The sequence below is a fragment of the Puma concolor genome, chromosome B3 (assembly GCF_028749965.1).
Source record: "Puma concolor isolate L17-30 chromosome B3, mPumCon1.1.hap2, whole genome shotgun sequence".
In the NCBI taxonomy this organism is placed as follows: domain Eukaryota; kingdom Metazoa; phylum Chordata; class Mammalia; order Carnivora; family Felidae; genus Puma; species Puma concolor.
This window is the reverse complement of record NC_141672.1, coordinates 103,274,899-103,296,206: the sequence shown is the minus strand read 5'-3', so window position 1 is coordinate 103,296,206 and position 21,308 is coordinate 103,274,899. Positions and strand designations below refer to the sequence as shown.

Genomic DNA, 21,308 nt, shown 5'->3' with positions numbered 1-21,308 from the left:
TTCTGTGTCTCCCTCTCTCTCTGCTCCTCCCCCGTTCATGCTCTGTCTCTCTCTGTCCCAAAAATAAATAAACGTTGAAAAAAAAAAAAAAGAAATTGACAACTTTTGGTAAACTAAGTTCCCTAGGACCTCATCAAATACTATAATAAACAGATTTTCAAGGAGAAAAAAAAAATCCTGAGAACTTTGAGTGTGAAATAAGTGTATTCTGTGAAATAAGAAAATGTTTTTAGTGAAGAGCTAGTAAAAATATACCAGGTTTTAAATTTTAACCTTGGAGTAATCAATATTTGAACTAGAAATATAAATACTTAGTTTAATGGAGACCTCTATGTTTAAAATTTCATCAGACCTTAAAGAGCATCTTATCTTCTTTGTATCCTAAGTCAGAGGAACAGTTCTGGCATGGTACAGTTAAACATAACAAAAGGAGAATTTCTTTCATTTTCTCATTTTTCATACATCTCAATAAAATGAGATTTAACACAAAGGAACCCACTTATAGTCACATTTGCAGTGCTTAAAACGTTTAACTGGGAAAAGTGAAAAGTGGAAATGTGCTAATCTTTGTTGAATACTTAGTACATGTCATACATTGGCTTAAGTACTAGCCTTATTTGTCCTTAAACAGAAATCTAAGAGTTAAGCATTATCTTTTATTTTCAAGATAGGGAAAATGAGGCTGAGAGAGGTAGGGGACTTTGATCCCCCTGGTAAGGGGATACAGAAGCAGGAAATGCAATCCATGTCTATCTGGCTCTGAAGTGTACCCTGTTACCAGTAGTACTTCATACTGCCCTGGAATTTTTACAGAAGACTTTGTTCCAATTGGTTGATATTCTTTGGAGCTATTAACAATTTAAATTTGATTCAATTGCAGCAAAAATAATAAAATGCCTAGGAATAAACTTAACCAAAGAGATGAAAGACCTATACTCCTAAAACTATAAAACACTGATGAAAGACATTGAAGATGACACAAAGAAACAAAGACATTCCATGCTCACCAATTGGAAGAATAAATATTGTTAAAATGTCTGTACTACCCAAAGCAATCTACAGATTTAATGAATTCCTATCACATACCAACACCATTTTTCACAGAACTAGAACAATCCTAAAATTTGTATGGAACCACAAAAGACATCAAATAGCCAAAGCAATCTTGAAAAAGAAAAACAAAACTGGAAGCTTCACAATTCTAGACTTCAAATTATATTACAAAGCTGTAACAATCAAAACAGTATGATACTGGCACAAAAACAGACACATACCTCAATGGAACAGAACAGAAAATCCAGGAAGAAACCCACAGTTAATATGGTCAACTAATCTTTGACAAAGGAAGAAAGAATATATAACAGGAAAAAGTCTCTTCAACAAATGGTGTTGGGAAAATTGGACAGCTACATGTAAAAGAATGAAACTGGACCACTTTCTTACACCATACATAAAATAAACTCAAAATGGATTAAGGACCTAAATGTGAAACCTGAAACCATAAAGATACTAGAAGAGAGCACAGGAAGTAATTTGTCTGCCATAACAACATCTTTCTAGATATGTCTCCTGAGGCAAGGAAAACAAAAGCAAAAATAAACTATTGGGACTACATCAAAATAGAAAGCTTCTGCAAAGCAAAGGAAGCAATCAAACTAAAAGACCACCTACTGAACGGGAAAAGACATTTATAAGTGATTTATCTGATAAAGGGTTAGTATCCAAAATATATAAAGAACTTACAAAACTCAACACCAAAAAATCCAAATGATCCTATTAAAAACTGGGCAGAAGACATGAACAGAGATCTCTCCGAAGAGGACAAACAGATGGTCAACAGACACATGAAAAGATGATGACAACGACTCATCAGGTAATGCAAATCAAAACCACAATGAGGTATCACCTCACACCTGTCAGAAAGGCTAAATTAAAAAAACATAAGAAACAACAAGTGTTTTCAAGGATTTGGAGAAAAAGGAACCCTTGTGCACTGTTGGTGGGAATGAAAATTGGTGCAGCCACCGTGGAAAACAGTATGGAGGTTCCTCAAAAAATTAAAAATAGAAGTAACCTATCTATGATCCAGTAATACACTACGGGGTATTGACCCAATGAGTACAGAACAGTAATTCAAATGTATACATGCATGCCTATGTTTACTGCAGCATTATTTACAATAGCCAAATTATGGAAGCAACCTAAGGGTCCATCAGTAGATGAATGGACAAAGAAAATGTGCCATAGGAGCGCATGGGTGGCTCAGTGGGCTAAGCATCTGACTTCGGCTCAGGTCATGATCTCATGGCTCATGAGTTCGAGCCCCATGTTGGGCTCTGAACTAGCAGCTCAGAACCTGGAGCCTGCTTCCAATTCTGTGTCTCCCTCTCTCTCTGCCCCTCCCCCACTCACACACTGTCTTTCTCAAAAATAAACATTTTAAAAATGTGGTAGATATATACAATGGAATATTACCCATTAAAAAAATGGGAGTACCTGGGTGGCTCAGTTGATTGAGTGTCCAACTTCAGCCCAGGTCATGAACTCACGGTTCACGAGTTTGAGTCCCGCATCAGGCACTGTACTGACAGCTCAGAGCCTGGAGTCTGCTTCAGATTCTGTGCCTCCCTCTCTCTCTGCCCCTCCCCAGCTCATGCTCTATCTCTCAAAAATAAATAAAAACATTTTAAAAATGAAATCTTGGGTTGCCTGGGTGGCTCAGTCGGTTAAGTGTCCAACTTTGCCTTAGGTCATGATCTTGCAGTTCATGAATTCGAGCCCCAAAATGGGCTCTGTGCTGACAGCTCAGAGCCTGGAGCCTGCTTTGGATTCTTTGTTTCTCCCTCTCTGTCCCTTCCCTGCTCATGCTCTCTCTCAAAAATAAACATTTTTTAAAAATTAAAAAAAAATGAAATCTTACCATTTGCAATAACATGGATGGGGGTAGAGAGTACAATACTAAGTGAAGTAAGTCAGAGAAAGACAAATACCATATGATTTCACTCATACATGGAATTTAAGAAACAAAACAAATGAACAAAGAAAAACAAAGACAAAACAAAATACTCTTAACTATAGAGAACAGAGATGCTTCCCAGAGGAGAGGGGGATGGGGGAAATAGGTGAAGGGGATTAAAAGAACACTTAGCTTGATGAGCACTGAGTAATGCATAGAATTGTTAAATCACCAAATTGTACACCTAGAACTAATAGAACACTATATTAACTCTACTGGAATTAAATTTTTTAACTGAAAAATCTTGCCCTCAGAATCTCAGGAAAAATAATTTTAGTAAATAAGAAGTATATTAAGATAAACACAAACTTAGGACAATGCCATAAAATCCACAGGTGCTAACATGCTAATGTAATTGAAGAATCAATACCTAATTTAAAATACTTATCTTGGCACGAATCCTAGCTTTTACCTGGGCCTGTGGAGAAGCAGAAGCAGCAGCTGCTGCTGCTTGTTCCTGTTCCTGGTAATATTGAGAAGCCCGTCTATCCTCCTCTTCTTGGAGTTTCTTTGCTAGTTCCAAATCACTGATTCCTTCGGGTATTTGTTCCCAGTTGATCTCTTGGCTCTGCTGTTCTTGTTGTAGAGATAATGCCATAAGATAGTCCTAAGAAATTAAATTATAAACCTCTTTAGCCATGAGATTTCACTCAAGAACTGGTAAGTGTAAATGCACAAGTTGTACCTACAAAACTATGAGAATGGCTTTTAAAAAACATACCAGAGCTTAAATATAAAAATTAAAGCTATCTAAGTGTTTGAGAGCTACAATTTCAGTGATGCTGCCATTGTTCTAAATATTCTTGGAATTCATTTAAAATTATTTCTAGAAGCAGTATATAAAGCATTCAAGAAAGCTTTAAAAACAACTCCCCTAGGGGTGCCTGGGTGGCTCAGTGGGTTAAGCATCCAACTTTTGATCTTGGCCAACTCTTGATCTCGGGTCTTGAGTTCAAGCCCTGCACTGGGCTCTGCAATGGGCATGGAACCTACTTAAATGAAAGCAAAACAAACAAACAAAAAAAACACAAAAAAACCAATTCCCTAAAAACCAAAACCAAAAAAAAAAAAAAAAAAAAAAAACCCTCACCAAACTCCCCCTATGGGTGCCTGGGTGGCTCTGTCTAGAGCATGCAACTCTTGATTTTGGGGTTGTGAGTTCAAGCCCCATGTTGGGCATAGAGCCTACAAACAAAAATAAAATAAACCTTGCCCGGTTTATGAAAGAAACACATCTGCAGAAAACTGAAACAAAATAAAAAAGCATAAATAAGTTAAAATTGCCATATCATTATGCAAAGATAACTATTATTAACAATTGATATATATCCACCTAGCTTTTTCTACATTAACACACAAACTCAAACACATCTTCCAACCCCCATTTAATGTCAAAAAACTTTTTTTTAAAACAAGAATTTCCCCAAATCATTTATTAAATGGTCTTCCAAAACATGATTTTTAAAGGCAAGAGTTTTCCAACATACAGGCATATTCAATTACTTAAACACCTTTTCCTCCCATCTCCCACACACCCAAATTATTTCCTCTGAGAAAAAGTGATGCATCTTCGGCTGAAAGTTGTATAATCTGGGGCGCCTGGGTGGCTTAGTTGCTTAAGCACCCAACCAGCTCAAGTCATGGTCTCACAGTTTTTGAGTTCAAGCCCCATCTTCGACTCTGCTGATAGTTCAGAGCCTGGAGCCTGCTTCGGATTCTGTGTTTCCCTCTCTCTTTCTCTGCCCCTCCCCGCTTGAGCACGTGCACATACACACTCTCTCTCTTTCCTTCAGAAATAATAAATGAGTAAACTTAAAAATACTTAACACCCACATTCATTAAGAATTAGTACTGAATGAAACTTGACTACGCTGTTTATCTCTCCCAGTCTATCCTCAAAATAAGAGAATATTAACCACCCACAGAGGATATCTAAAAGGTGGTTATCTGTGAAGACCTTGGACTATCCAGCATGAATATCTTACTAATATGAAGAATTTGTCCTTCAAATTTTTCTCACTTCGAACTGCTCTTTGCCAAGTCCCTAGGTCTTAAATCCACTCTTTCCTTGCTATTTCCACAGAGAGTATCATGTATCTTTTTTCTCACATCTTACATCTTTACTACTGTAGCAATCTATTGCCTTACCTTCATTCCCTCTGCTCTGATATTTTTTATATATAGTGTTAGAAAAATCTTGCACATTTCTCAAGTAATATATATATTTTAAATAGCCCCATAAAGCTTCTGAAGGAAAATGCGTACGTTGATTATCATAGCTGTTTGGATACTTAACTTCCAAAAGTCCAAGAAAGATTAGCATCTTTGAATCCAGTATTCTTCTGTGCAACTGCCATTATAGAGGATGACATATAATAGTTAATTGGTCAAATATCGGCCTCTGTTAGACGATGGAATTGTGAGGATTGTACTATATGATTTATCTGTGAGTCCCCAGGAGCTTGTTAATAGTACCAGGAATACAACAGCTCAGTGAATATTGGCTAAATGAACAGTCTATCTTATCTACTTAAATTGTTATCAGCATCTGATGTTATCAGCATTAGACTCATGTGCCAACTGTTCAACATGACCAATTTTCTGCCTCAGTCAGGGAAGAAGTCATATCACTGTTATACTTCCAATAGTAAACACTCCTATGGCTCCAAGCCTGCCAACCTATAGCAGGCAAAGATCTCATCTGTCTCACTTCTTAATGAGAATTCTACTCACTTGAGCAGCACTTGTTGTAAATGTCTGCTTACCTTGGACTCTAAGACTTCATACGTTTTACTTTTTACCCACTGCATGCTATCTTCAAGACTCTTTTTTCTACTTTTTCTGACTACCCAAATATATCTTAAATCTGTACTCATCTCATCTCTAACGCCAGTGCTCAGCCATCATCACCTCTCGCTTGAATTGCTAGTCTCCATTTAGACCTGTGTAATTCCTATGCATTCTTCACATAGCAGCCTTTAAAAAAGGTAGATCATCTTACTTCCATGTTTAACACTTGCCATATCTTCCCTACAATTAAAATAAAATTCAAACTCTGTACCATGACCTTCACAATTCAATATACACTGGCCTTCTGAACCAAAGTGTAGAGTCAATGTACAACACGTAAAATGATCATTTACTGATTTAGAAAATGTCGGGAAAATTTCACAAGCATATAAATGAATAAATCTTTAGTTCAAAAGTTTTGGATAACTGAATTCACATTTGAAAGGAGAATTTTAATTTTTTTTAAGTTTATTTATTTACTTTTGAGAGAGAGAGACAGCACGAGTGGGGGAGGGGCAGAGAGAGGAGAGAGAGAATCTCCAGCAGGCTCTGTGCTGAGAGCACAGAGCCTGATGCAGGGCTCGAACTCATGAAGCTGGGAGATCATGACCTGAACCAAAACCAAGAGTCAGAATGCTTAAATGACTGAGCTACCGAGGTGCCCCAAAAGGAATGAGCATTTTAAATGATATGAAAAGAAAGCAAATCTACCTGATCTATCTGATCCTGTTGTCCTCTGTATACGGTTTCAGGATCTGAAGGAGGCCGCAGATGAAATTCTGAGTCACAGAAATTTCCATCACCATCCACATTGTGTAGGCTTTCCCAAACAACTTTTTCTTCCGTAAGAAACCCCTGGTCTGTTACCAGCAAATACAGTAGACCCTTAATAAGAAAGAAAAAAGACTGTTAAATGGATCAAAACTGGTTAATATTTACGGGAAATTTCATCATCTGTATGTTTATAGCATATTAATGATTCCTAGTAGTTAGATATAATAAATGGCAGACAAAGTAGATATCTTATTTCACTGAATTAAGTCAACCTGGGTTTGAATATAGTTCATAATTGGTATACTATAGTATAATGACATTTGGGAAGCTGCTGGCAAACTCAACTACCACATGACTTATAAATAGCCTTTGGGGGTATATAATCTCATTTTATATAACAGAAATATAATCTACAAGTTCCTTAAAAACATATCAGGTAACAAATGTTACAAAGTCACAACAAAATGATAGCACATTGCCTGCTTATTAAAAAAATTAAGCTTATGACTAACCTAATTCATACTAATTTTTTCTTTTTCTGCACCATTAGCTGTTCTTCTTTTGTATACCAACAGTACTTGGTACTTATTTCTATTATAGCACTGAATCACACTGTGCCACGATTGTGTTTCCCTGCGTCATTCCCAGACTACATTTTTAAATGTCTGTATCTCTGGGCCTAGGGTGGGGTGATCATAAAGTTGAAACCTAAATTTACTGAATTAATTAATGAATTCATTTGTATTTATAGTCACTACCACAGAATTTAGTACCGACTTCTAATTTTTCATATGGATTAGCTCTAAGTCCAATCATATGTAAAGTGTCCCTAGTATTACATATAAGGCTTAGAAGCCATTTTTCCTTCATATATGCCAAGGATATGGCTTTCATTTTACTTGCTCAGGGTTCCCACTGGTTAATATAGTACTTATTACTGCACAAGATTCATGCTTTTCATGTTATTTCATCACAATTAATCTTAGTAATTAAGAAACTCCTTTAAAGAGTTTGGTGGTAGGGTTAGAGAAATCATTGAATAGATCCACAACTATACGGTCAACTCATCTTCCACAAAGCAGGAAAGAATATCCAATGGAAAAAAGACAGTCTCTTCAACAAATGGTGTTGGGAAAACTGAATAGCAACATGCAAAAGACGAAACTGGCCTCTCTCTTACACCACACACAAAAATAAATTCAAGATGGATGAAAGACAAATGTGAGACAAGAAACCATCAAAATCCTAGAGAACACAGGCAGTAACTTCTTTGACATCAGGCTGTAGGAACTTCTTACTAGATATGTCTCCTAAGGCAAGGGGAAAAAAAAGGAAAAACAAGTAACTGGGACTTCATCAAGATAAAAATCTTCTATAAAGTGAAGGAAACAACAAAACTAAAAGGCAACCTTCAGAATGGGAGAAGATATTTGCAAATGACGTACCAGATAAAGGGTTAGTATCCCAAATATATATAGAACTTATACAACTCAACATCCCCCCCCCCAAATAATCTGGTTAAAAAATGAGAAGACATGAATAGACATTTCTCCAAAGACATCCAGATGGCTAACAGACACATGAGAGAAGATGCTCAACATCACTCATCAGGGAAATACAAATCAAAACCACAATAAGGTATCACCTCACACCTGTCAGAATGGCTAAAATTAACACAGGAAACAACAGGTGTTGGTGAGGATGTAGAGAAAGAGGAACCCTCTTACACTGTCCATGGGAATGCAAACTGGTGTAGCCACTCTGGAAAAAAGTATGGAGGTTCCTCAAAAATTTAAAAACAGAACTATCCTACAATCCAGCAATTGTACCTCTAGGTATTTATTCAAAGGATACAAATATACACACATATATATATATATATACATATATATATGTGGAATATTACTGAGCCATAAAAAAGAATGAGATCTTTTCATTTGCAATGACAAGAAATCACTGAATAAAGTCTGAAATTTTATTTATTAAAAAAAATTTAACGTTTATTCATTTTTTTTTATTTTTTTTTAATATTTATTTATTTTTGAGACAGAGAGAGACAGAGCATGAACAGGGGAGGGGCAGAGAGAGAGGGAGACACAGAATCTGAAACAGGCTCCAGGCTCTGAGCGGTCAGCACAGAGTCCGAGGCGGGGCTCGAACTCACAGACCGTGAGATCATGATCTGAGCCGAGGTCGGACGCTTAACCAACCGAGCCACCCAGGCGCCCCATAACGTTTATTCATTCTTGAGAGACAGAGCATGAGTGGGTGTGGGGCAGAGAGAGAGGGAGAAGAAGACACAGAGTTCAAAGCAGGCTCCAGGCTCTGAGCTGTCAGCACAGAGCCTGATGTGGGGCTCAAACTACAAACCGTGAGATCATGACCTGAGCCGAAGTCAGACGCTCGATTGAGCCACCCAGGTGCCCCATAAACTCTGAAGTTTTTTAAAAAAACTAAATAATTGGGGCGCCTGGGTGGCGCAGTCGGTTAAGCGTCCGACTTCAGCCAGGTCACGATCTCGCGGTCCGTGAGTTCGAGCCCCGCGTCGGGCTCTGGGCTGATGGCTCAGAGCCTGGAGCCTGTTTCCGATTCTGTGTCTCCCTCTCTCTCTGCCCCTCCCCCGTTCATGCTCTGTCTCTCTCTGTCCCAAAAATAAAAAAAAAAAAAAAACAAAAAACAAAAAACAACTAAATAATTAGTGTTGAGCATTTACTATGTGTCCAGCTCTGTGCCGCACAGCTGTTTCTAAAATATGAAATCCATCCTGTTGTCTACTACTAGTTACATCCATTAATTTATATGGTCATTGAAATTACTCAATCAACATGAAAGTATTCATAAAGAAAAACATTTTGGCATACATAGTTTAAAGACTTCACTTTAAGCAAAAATTAAGTCCAGGCTCTTTTTTTTTTTTTTTTTTAAATCAAGTAGGTTCCAATTAATCAAATATTTGAAGACCACCATATGCTCAGTATTATGCTAAGTGCTTGAGGATTCATATCATGGAAAGTAATGATCTCTCCTTACTTTGTACTGGGTACCCTTTTTTGTGATTCCATAGAATGCTGCATTTACCACTATCATAGCACTTTACACATTGAATTGTAGTAGTGTGTCTATTTACTTCTCTGTCTTAATGTATTTCAAGCTCGAGGACCAGAGGCATGTTTTATTCATCCATGCATCCTCATTACTTAACATATTTTTAATGCCCAGTCAGGGTCTACTTTGTCCTAAAATAATTTGATAAAATAATTTAAGAGAAAACCTCAAAGTTCTTTCTAGCCAATATTCCACTGTTGAATAAATCTGACCCTTCTATACCTATACTTGCCACCGTACACTTTAACATATCATTATATTATACAATATTGAGATTTTACAATTTATTTTATGTACATCATATATTAGAATGGCTACTAACTAGGAAAAGAAACCACAGTCTTACTCTCCAAGGACACTTTAAGATAGGTAAATTCTGGGGGTGCCTGGGTGGCTCAGGTGATTAAGCATCCAACTCTTGATTTTGGCTCAGGTCATGATCTCATGGTACATGAGCCCTGCACCGGGCTCTGTGTTGACAGCACGGAGCCTGCTTGGGATTGGCTCTCTCCCCCTATCTCTGCCCCTCCCGCACTCATGCTCACTTGTTCGCTCTCGCTCGTTCTCTCTCTCTCTCAAAATAAATAAGTAATCTTAAAAAAAGTTGGTTAAGTGTCTGACTTCAGCTCAGGTCATATTCTCACGGTTCTTGAGTTCGAGCCCCACATCGGGTTCTCTACTGTCAGCACAAAGCCTGCTTCAGATCCTCTATCCTCCTCTCTCTGCCCCTCCCACACTCTCTCTGTCTCTCTCAAAAATAAACATTAACAACAACAAAAAAGATGAGTAAATTCTGGGAGGGTTTGTTGAAAGCCATTACCACCCATAGCATACAAATATTTGTAAGCTTAACTAAAATGGTATCTCTTTCTTAAAATAGATGTCCTGTCTTCTCATGGACCATCAGCCTCAATTTCTTCCTCTTTTAGATTTTGACATGTATCAAAAAAGTCTGTTACTAGTCCCCTGTCAACAATGCTGGTTATTACTCAACAGTTCCTTTATATAATTGCACTGTAGAATAGCAAAGTATGTATTAATTAGTACTGAATAGTTTAGGCCCATTTGTTCCTGAGAGTCTACAATTAAATCACCATCAAGAGTATTTCTTGCTTATATATCCTAGCACTTTTCTTCATTATCTAGTCAAAGCATTCTTTTCTAAACCTTGACTCTTTCTCCCAATCTTACTCACTAGTCTCTGAACACTAATTTTTAAAAAAACAACAAATACAGGGGCACCTGGGTGACTCAGTCAGTTAAGCATCTGACTCTTGTTTCGGCTCAGGTCATGATCTCACAGTTCATGAGTTCGAGCCCCACATCTGGCTCTGTGCTGACAGTGCAGTTTCCTTGGGATTCTCTCTCTCCTTGCTTTCTGCTCTTTCCCTGCTTGTGTTCTCTCTCTCTTTCTAAAAAAAATAAACAAACATTTAAAGGGCTCATGTCTATCATGGGAATACTGCTCAAAATCATCATCATTATTAAAAGAAAGCAAATAATGCATACAAGATGCATATATTAAATTCTTAAATTAGGTATTAATGTATACAATGTATAAGTCTTTTGTTATATGAAAATAATAAATAAATGACATTAGATAATTTTCATAATTTTTTTTACCAACTAGGCAATTGGAGTCTGGAAAACAGTATGGAGGTTCCTCAAAAAGTTAAAAATAGAACTTCCCTACAATCCAGCAATTACAGTACTAGGTACTTATCCAAGGAACACAGGTGTGCTGTTTCAAAAGGGCACATGCACCCCAATGTTTATAGCAGCTCTATCGACAATAGCCAAAGTATGGAAAGAGCCCAAATGTCCACTGACAGATGAATGGAAAATGAAGATGTGGTATATATATATACAATGGAGTTATTACTCGACAACCAAAAAAAATTAAATCTTGCCATTTGCAATAATGTGGATGGAACTAGAGTGTAATATGCTAAGTGACTTATTTATGCTAAGTGACTATATTTATTAATATGCTAAGTGAGCATATTTCTATGACTCCCATGAGTCAGAGAAAGACAAATATCATATGACTTCACTCATATGTGGAATTTAAGATATCAAACAGATGAACAAAAGGGAAGGGAAGCAAAAATAATAGAAAAACAGGGAGGGGAACAAAACATAAGAGAGTCATAAATCTAGAGAACAAATTGAGGGTTGCTGGAGGGGTTGTGGGTGAGGGGATGGGCTAAATGGGCAAGGGGCATTAAGGAAGACACTTGTTGGGATGAGCACTGGGTGTTATATGTAGGGGATGAATCACTGGATTCTACTACTAAAATAATTTTTGCACCGTATGCTAACTAACTGGGATGTAAACTTGAAAAAAAAAAATTAAAACAAACAAAGAAAACTAGGCGATTGGATCACCAAAGACAGAATGAAAAACTATTTTATCTCAAATACCCTGATAGGAGTGCCTGGGTGGCTCAGTCGGTTAAGCGTCTGACTTTGGCTCAGGTCATAATCTCACAGTTTGTGGGTTCAGGCCCCATGTCAGGCTCTGGGCTCTGTGCTGACAGCTCAGAGCCTGAAGCCTGTTTTAGAGTTTGTGTTTCCCTCTCTCTCTCTCTGCCCCTCCCGTTTGTTCTCTCTCTCTCTCTCTCTCTCTCTCTCTCTCTCTCTCTCAAAAATAAACATTTAAAATAGCCTGATAAATTAGTTCTATACAGACTATGATTTACTTGTATTAACAACATACATGACAATGTCATCATAATTTGTAAATTGATAAAACAGAAGAAAACTTGTCAAATGTATAAACAAATTAATTATGTAATTCCAGCCTTTAAATATGGTGGAAAACACTGCCAAATATATTTTAATTTTTTTTAATGTTTTTATTTATTTTTGAGACAGAGAGAGACACAGAGCATGAGCAGGGGAGGGGCAGAGAGAGAGGGAGACACAGAATATGAAGCAGGCTCCAGGCTCTGAGCTGTCAGCACAGAGCCCGACGGGGGCAGACTGTGAGATCATGACCTGAGCTGAAGTCGGACACTTAACCAACAAGCCACCCAGGCGCCCCAACACTGCCAACTATTTTTGGTTGACAAGCTTGGATTCAAATTACTTAATGTCTTTGGGCTCTTCTTTTCTTTATTATGAAGTGATACAGAGTAGGTTTAACCAGAAAATTTCTAAGATATTTTATAAACTGAAAGATGAACTTTACTTCTACTTAACAAGCATCTCTCTCATCTACAAATAGCTTTCTTATCCATCCAGAGAGGCAGAGCTGTTGAGTGTGGGCTTGAAAGTCAGACTGGAGGTGCTTACACTCTGAATGGTCTCGGGCAAGTTACTTAGTGCCTTTAAGCTTATTCATTCAGTTGTAAAGTGGGAGTAATAACATCCACTCCTCAGAAGCTGTGAAAATTAAATGAGATAATACATGTGAAGTGTTTAGCACAATGCAAGGCACATAATGCTAGTTGAATATAAGATTCAATTCATGAATACCACCTAAATCTATCTCAAAATTTCTGTAGCTATCACCTTTTCCTATCTCCCATTTAGGAGAAAATCTCTCTGCCTACACCGTAAAATCTATCACCTATCTTAGTCTGTTTCTACATTCCTCACCCCCATCCCCCTTAAAAAATTTTTTTAATGTGACAATTTTTGATGTATCAGCCACCTTTAAAAAAAAAAAAACTAGGGGCGCCTGGGTGGCTCAGTCAGTTAAGCGTCCGACTGCGGCTCAGGTCATGATCTCGTGGTCCGTGAGTTCGAGCCCCGCGTCGGGCTCTGTGCTGACTGCTCAGAGCCTGGAGCCTGTTTCAGATTCTGTGTCTCCCTCTCTCTCTGACCCTCGCCCGTTCATGCTCTGTCTCTCTCTGTCTCAAAAATAAATAAACGTTAAAAAAAAAATTAAAAAAAAACAAACTAAATTTTGGGGCATGTGGGTGGCTCAGTTGGTTAAGCGTCCAACTTTGGCTCAGGTCATGATCTTGCAGTTCATGAGTTCTGCCCCACAACAGGCTCTGTGCTGACAGCTCAGAGCTTGGAGCCTACTTCAGATTCTGCGTCTCCCTCTCTCTGCTCCTTCCCCTGCTCATGCTCACACTCAGTTTCTCTCTCTCTCTCTCTCAAAAATAAACATTAAAAAATTTTTTTAAAAACACAAAAAACAAAACAAAAAAACCCTCTGGATTCCATATGCCACTACAGCTATGAGCCATTATGTCTATGCTCCCACACAGTTTCAAATAGGTTCCTATAATCTGTTTCTAGTTCCTGACATTCCAATCACTTAACCAATTCAAATTGAGTTTTTCCTGCTGCCATTCTCTAAAAGATATCAATGAAATCCATCACCAATGGACAGGTTACCCCCAGTGTTCTCATGTTTCTCATCCTCTCAACAGCATTTAACAAGTGAGATCTCTGTTCTTCTTGAAATACTCTCTCCCCATTGGCTTACATGATACCATACTCTTCAGATTTTCCTTTTCTTTTTTTCTTTCTCAGTCTCCTTTGCTAGTTCATATTCCTTTAGTTGATCCTTAAATGTTGGCACTCCTTAAATCTCTGTCCTAAGCCTTCTCTTTTCTTCTCTTCTATATTTACCTTGTGAATCTCATCCTTTCCCCAAATTACCATTTATACCCCAAAATTATTCCAGTCTTGAACCATTTACCCAACATTTCCACTTGGAGGAATGCCTTGGAAGCAGCTCTAACAGTTCCAAGGCTGATTTCATGATGTTTCTCTTCTCCTCATCCAGTGTTCTCTGGAACACCACCATTTATCCAGTTCTTCATGCTCAGAATCCAGAAAACATTCTTTCTTATTTTTTATATCCTAATCACCAAATCTGGTTGATTATATCTCCTAAATGTCTATGGAATCTTTCTATTCTCCATTTCTTTACCATCCTAGTCCAAGTCAGTATAACATCTTACTTGGCCCTGCACAATAGACTCCTAACTGAATCCACATCCACACTTGCCTCGAAGTCCAAAGCACCCTGATGTTGTACAAGGGGTGGGGGGGTGGGCAGGAAGATAACACATCATCTTTGAAACACTGTTTAGCCACAAAATAAGGTTCCCTGAGAAAAATGTGGAAGCAGAGAAACAGAATGTACACATTCTATGAGTTATCATTATCTCACAGAAATGTATACTTAGTCCAGAAATAGACACATGGTAGAAAGTCTTGAGGGGAGGCATCCCTCCCCCAACCACATAGGAACAGTAGGAATACCTAGCTTGACTAGTAAAGGACTTCTGGTCAGGGACATGGCCTTGATAGAAAAGAAAAAAACATCTACAGTTCCGTCTGGAGAGGCTGCATAACCACCACCAATAACAGTCAGAGATCTTATTTTCCCATTGAACTATCTCACTCCTGCTAAGCCAAAAAAAAAGAAAAGAAAACACAAAGAACCACTAGACCATCAGGAGACCAAGATGTGTTTCTCTTAACTCAGGACTCTATACAAGGTCTGGTACTTACCTATCTCTTTACCCTTATACCATGCCTCTTATTTTCTATGCTTCATACAGGCCTTCTTATAATTCCTTAAAGAGTTCTTTCCTTTCTCAGGGCCTTTGCACACAGGTTTTATATGCTTAGTTAATCCTTTTTTTTTTTTTTTTTTGCTAACTAGTTAAACTAAAAGATTCATTTTTCAGTTTAAATGTTACCTTCTCAAGGAAGTTTTTCTTGACATCCCAACTGGGTTCTAAGTCCTGATAAAGGCACCCACAGCATGTTTATGTACCCTTTACATAGTATACCTCAATAGAAATAATAACTATTTGTACAATTATTTAACATCTGTTTCTTGACAAACTAGGAGGTGCTTAAATGGTAGGATCCAAAGCTGCCCTGCTCAGGCTGCAGTCCTAGTACCGCTGAGCACCCAGAACATAATCATGTTTAATAAATATTTGACATAATCAGGCTTGATAGATATTTGTAAATGAATGAAGTGTGGACTTGAAGACATCAGATAAAGCAAGACAACTAAGCACTATATACCACCTAGCAATAATGCTGATTCTGAGGTTTTCGGGCCTTAAATTTCTGAAAAGCATGGATGATTCTGGGCTTGTACCTAGCACACATACGCCTCAAATGTGGGAGCAATACAAATGAATGCCTGCTATAACTAATAAAACAGGAAGCTAGGGCTTTAGAGTATTTTTTTAATTAAAAATTTTAATTCCAGTATAGTTAACACACAGTGTTACATTAATTTCAGGTATACAATATAGTGATTCAACAGTTCCATATATTACTCACTGCTTAGAGCATTCTTATATAAGCAAACAGAACATTATTTTACACCACTTTGTGCAATTCATTAATTAAAGTGTTGAAGGAAATATGAAGACTTGATTTCTGACTTCAAATCAGCTTACTTTCATTTAGAGAAAGAGGGCACATTTGCAGGAAAAGAAAACTGACTGCACATTTAAATCACCTGGGGAGCATTTAAAAAATACAGATGCTTAGGCCCTACCTCCAGACAGTCTGACTTAATTGAATTGGTGATGGGCTCTTGGGCATTGGTTATTTTTTAAAAAGCTTCCAGGTAGTTCTAGCATACAATCTGGTTGAGAACCACTGGTTTAAGGAGTGAATTTGAAATGCTGCTTTTTTTTTTATTTAAAAAATTTTATTTTGATGTTTTTTTTGAGAGAGAGCACAAGTGGGCTTGGGGCCGAGAGATGAAGACATAGAATCTTTTTTTTTTTTTTTTTATGTTTATTTTTGAGAGACAGAGACAGAGCATGAGCGGGAGAGCGGCATAGAGAGGAGACACAGAATTGAAGCAGGCTCCAGGTTGTGAGCTGTCAGCACAGAGCCTGAAGTGGGGCTCAAATTCACAAACCATGAGATCATGACCTGATTGAAGTCGTACACTTAACCAACTGAGCCACCCAGAGGCCCTGGGAGACACAGAATCTTAAGCAGGCTCCAGGCTTCGAGCTGTCAGCCAGAGGGCTGGCTGACACAGGGCTCGAACCCATGAACCGTGAGATCATGACTTGGGCTGAAGTTGGACACTTAACCGACTGAGCTACCCAGGCGCCCCTGAAATGTTTCTTTTATAAACATCTTTTTTAATGTTTGAGATAGATAGAGAGATAGAGATAGAGATAGATCGAGCAGGGGAGGGGCAGAGAGAGAGGGAGACACAGAATCCAAACTAGGCCCCAGGCTCTGAGCTGTCAGCACAGGGCCCAATGCAGGGCTTGAACTCATGGACCGTGAGATCATGAACTGAGCTTAAGTCAGTTAAGTGTCCCACTCTTGATTTTGGCTCAGGTCATGCATGATCTCATGGTTTGTGAGATCAAGCCCCACATAGGGCTCCGTGCTGACAGTGCTTGAGATTCTCTCTCTCCCTCTCTCTCTGCCCCCTCCCCTGATCTCTCTCTCAAAATAAATTAAAAATAAACTTAAAGAAAAAGGATAGGTGAAATATGGATAGGCTAAAAGGAATGAGATCTCTTCAAATAGGAATTAAGAAGAAATGATAGCAAAAGTGCAGAAATGGGAAAGTATAAAGTGTGTACGAAGATAGAGGAATTAAAAAAAATTTTTTTAATGTTTATTCGTCTTTGAAAGAGAAAGACAGGGTGTGAATGGGGGAGGGGCAAAGAGAGAGGGAGACACAGAATCTGAAGCAGGCTCCGAGCTGTCAGCACAGAGCCCAACATGGACCTCAAACTCACAGACCTCGAGATCATGACCCAAGCTGAAGTCAGATGCTTAACCAAATGAGCCACCCAGGCACCCCAAAGATACAGGATTATTAATGAGCAGACACACGATATGGCTGAAGCTAAGTGTTGGCAAAAGAGGATAGTAGAAAATACCTTGCATTTTTATCCTTTAGGCACTGAATGCTACTGAACATTTTTGGTATATTACAGACATGATCAGGGCAGTATCCTACCACAGAAGCCTCCCTATAAGTTGATAAACTCCTCATTGGTAGCAGCTGTAAAAATGGAAGAGATGGATGAAGAGATAACAAAAAGGATAAACCAGTAAGATTTCTGGCAGAGCCATAAATGGCATAAGAAGAATTTAAAGTCACACTGATAACTTTAATAATAGTAAACACCATCATAAAGACAGATCCTATTCTTCTAACCTCCTTTAACCCTCAAATATACATATCCATCATTACCAGCAATCCTAGTTCTATTTCTAAGGTTTATGTTTATTTTTTTTCCTAGGAAATAATACTTTTTAATGCAGTAATCTGTGAAAAAGGGATTGAGACTTAAAACAAAAGCTGATTTGAAGTAACACTTAGATTGTGAATCCATTGCATCCTAAAGGAGTATTTAATAATTACCTTCATAATCTGATGAATAAAAGAATATTATGCTGAATTTGTTTTTATTTTGAAGTAGATCATAAGACATCTCTAAATCCAGCTTCTTTAATTTAGAATAACAATTAAATATCTATTTCTATATCATACCTTGTATTTGGTCATGGTGCTAAAATGATTATTCCGAAAGAACACACAAAGTTCTCCTTCCTGAACCGTTGAAGTTAGTTCACATAATCCATGGTATGTCAGTTGAGTGGCTGTGTTATTTAGAAACTGCTCAGCTACAAAGCCTATGGAACCAATGCATAGTATTAGATGGAAGAATAATTTCAAAATTAATAAGTTTTTTCTATTTACATTGTGTTCCAAGTATGAAGAATGGCCAATCAAAGTAAGATTTTCCCTAGTATAACATGATTGACTCCAAATTGAAGATTCTTCTTTCTAATTTTGGTATGGAAGATGTGTCTATAGACATTCTCCATCGTAAAGAAACAATTATGTGAAATTCTTTTTAACAATAAATGTATTTACTAATACTTCACCTACTTCCAAAAAGGATTTCAGGCACTATTAATAAAAGATAGAGACACAATAAAACTAAAAATCATTCAAACAAATAAGAAGGCAAGAATTAGCAATTTAAAAAGTAGGTAGGAATGAAAGATGTATATCAGTAGCTACTTTCCCAATGGAAAGGTGTTGAGAAATTAAAAGTAGCCTTAACAAATTGAGTTGGTTTTAAGATGTTAACAAAGATCCCAGATAATTCTCAGTTCACAAACTGTTCAGTTTTTGCCTTAAAAAACTAAAAGTAGGTGTGAGACCAAACAGAAAACAGAGATAACTGATGCCAGTTTTATCCTAATAGCCTCCAAACTTACACCACTCATTATGTAGCTATATCAAGTTCAAAGACAGACATGATCGTTATTGTTTTCAAAACACAATGAAATATAAAGTTTCTGGGGTTTAGCTGATCTTCATTATTTGTGCACTTTCATATTCGCAAACTCACCTACTAACTAAAATTTATTTATAAATACAAAATCAGTACTTGCTATGCTTTCAGGGTCAATCTTGGATATGTGCAAAGTGGCAAAAAATTTGAGTCACTCAAGGCACACATTCTCCACTGAGATCAAAAAAGGCAGCATTCTGCTTCTTGTTTCAGCTTTCTTACCAAAACAGACTCCTCACCATCTAGTAGGTATGCTTTCTTGGGGTGATTTTTACTGTGTGCAATGGCCCCCAAGCAAACTGCTGAACGTGCTGGGTAGTGTTCCTAAGTGCACAAAGGCTGTGACATACCTTACAGAGAAAACACATATTTTTGCAGATTCATTCAGGCATGAGTTATAGTGCTGTTGGCCATGAATGTAATGTTAATGAATCAACAATATGTATTAAATAAGGTGTCTCTAAACAGAAACACAAATAAAACAAGGTATGTATTTATTGATTAGTTGATGAAAATCTTGTGACCAGAGGCTCACAGGAACCTAATCTTCTGTTTCCCCTAGGAGCAGTGGTTCAGTATTCACTAATTCAATGTTCATAGACACTTTATAGAACATAACTACCAGGACTAATGAGAATCTGTATAAATATTTTAAAAGGGTTCTTTCCTTCTTTCTCTTTCTTCATCCTTTTGCTCCCTTCTTTTAATAAGGAATGTCTCAGAAGCAATGAGGGCACGGGTGCGGTGGAAGAGAATGCCCTAAACAGTTTTGTAAGTGGGCAGGGAGGTACAGATATAGGAAGGAAAGATGAACTTATGTTAAGAAACTGACACGTCAACAAGAAATTGAAAATAAACTTGGGTAGGGCCAGAGGCAGCTGGATAACATAGGTTTATTCCACTCCCTCTCCATCCCTCACCCTTTTATATATATATATATATAAAATATGTGTAATGCTTCCTTCAGAAAGATATTTATGAATGCTCCTCCCACAACTCCCACAACGTCCTCTCTACAAATCCCTTTCAAAAAGATACAAAAATTCAGTGGAAATTACTGAACTCACAACATTATTTATGTGTGTGAAATTAAATAATGCAACATTAAAAAGGTCTTTCTCAGCTACTTTATTCTACAGAATAGGACATCAGCTCAGAAAGAATACATGACTTGCTCAAGGACATAAAACTAGTTATAGCAATAGTCTATAGTCTATAGTTATAGACTAGAACCCAGGAGCATTATTGGTATTAAGTTTAAAAATTTAGTGCTGATTACCATAAATACAGATTGAATTCTATTTCTCCCAAGCCATAAAGCATATCCTGATTTAGACTTATAGAGAACAATGTTACCTAATTCCTTTACCAACTCTTAAAATGACCCCTGTGATTTTCATGGAATATTCGAAAGCCTAATCTAGTTTCAAATCTTCATAACTAATTAAACAAATTTTGGTAAACAATTCTAAGTGTTACACAGCACTTTACTTATCTGTATGGCTTTTAAAATGAAAGTTTATTTGCAACATTTAGCTTAAATTTCAATTTTAATGTTCTTGATACTATTATTAATGATACCAAAGGTAAAAATTAATATAATGGTAATAAGAAAAATATATTACTAAAAGTAAATTTAAGTTAAAAATTGTTTTGACACTAGTTTTGAAAATACTTCTTCATTCCAGAAACTCGATACTAAATTTATCAAATTACTTTCCTCTATTACTGAAGAGTTTAGAGAACATAAAAGTACTAAGTATCTTAAAGGAACTGAAATTAGAGAGGCACTAAAATTGGGCAAAAAGGAACAAAAAGAGGATATAGGAGAAAAGGAAACTTGGCTTATTTTTAAATATTGACTAGATTTGGCACTAAGATTTGTGCTCAAATTTAAACTCAATCAGAACTTTGTCACAGTGATAGCTTTAAACAATGACTGCCTTTTTGGTTCATCTACTGTCGATTTTCAAAAATCAAATACATTACATCAATATTTTTTCTCAAGAGGATGGGGCAAAACAATCCTTTTTACTATGACAAATGCCCAGATTTCCGTTGAAAATATAAGGGCTCATATGATTTGATGCCAGGGATGTAGTAGGGAGCCCAGAACATTCTATTGTGCCATAAAATAAGGAAGTACTCAAGAAATGAAGAGACATTATTAAAAAATATGGGGGGCTCTGGGGGGCTCAGTCGGTTAAGTGTCTGACTTCGGCTCAGGTCATGATCTCACCTTCTTGACTTCAAGCCCCACATTGGGCTCTGTGCTGACAGCTCAGAGCCTGGAGCCAGCTTCAGATTCTGTATCTCCCCGTCTCTCTGTCCCTCTC

At 37.3% G+C, this 21,308-nt stretch overlaps 1 protein-coding gene across 3 annotated transcripts in view; it reads right to left on the bottom strand.

Moving 5' to 3' along the window:
* Positions 1-21,308, bottom strand: part of MINDY2 (MINDY lysine 48 deubiquitinase 2) — a 79,388-nt gene that overhangs the window by 7,222 nt on the left and 50,858 nt on the right. For 2 of the 3 annotated variants that reach the window (XR_015252677.1, XM_025919943.2), the window contains exons 6-8: positions 18,159-18,301; positions 6,518-6,691; positions 3,429-3,623 (exon numbers count right to left, since the gene is read on the bottom strand). Coding sequence is in view for 2 of the 3 variants with exons in the window: in XM_025919943.2 (XP_025775728.2) it covers positions 3,429-3,623; positions 6,518-6,691; positions 18,159-18,301 (512 nt within the window). In the remaining variant the exon portion in view is untranslated. The remainder of the gene's footprint in view (positions 1-3,428; positions 3,624-6,517; positions 6,692-18,158; positions 18,302-21,308) is intronic. The other variant, XM_086710797.1, reaches the window with a different exon arrangement.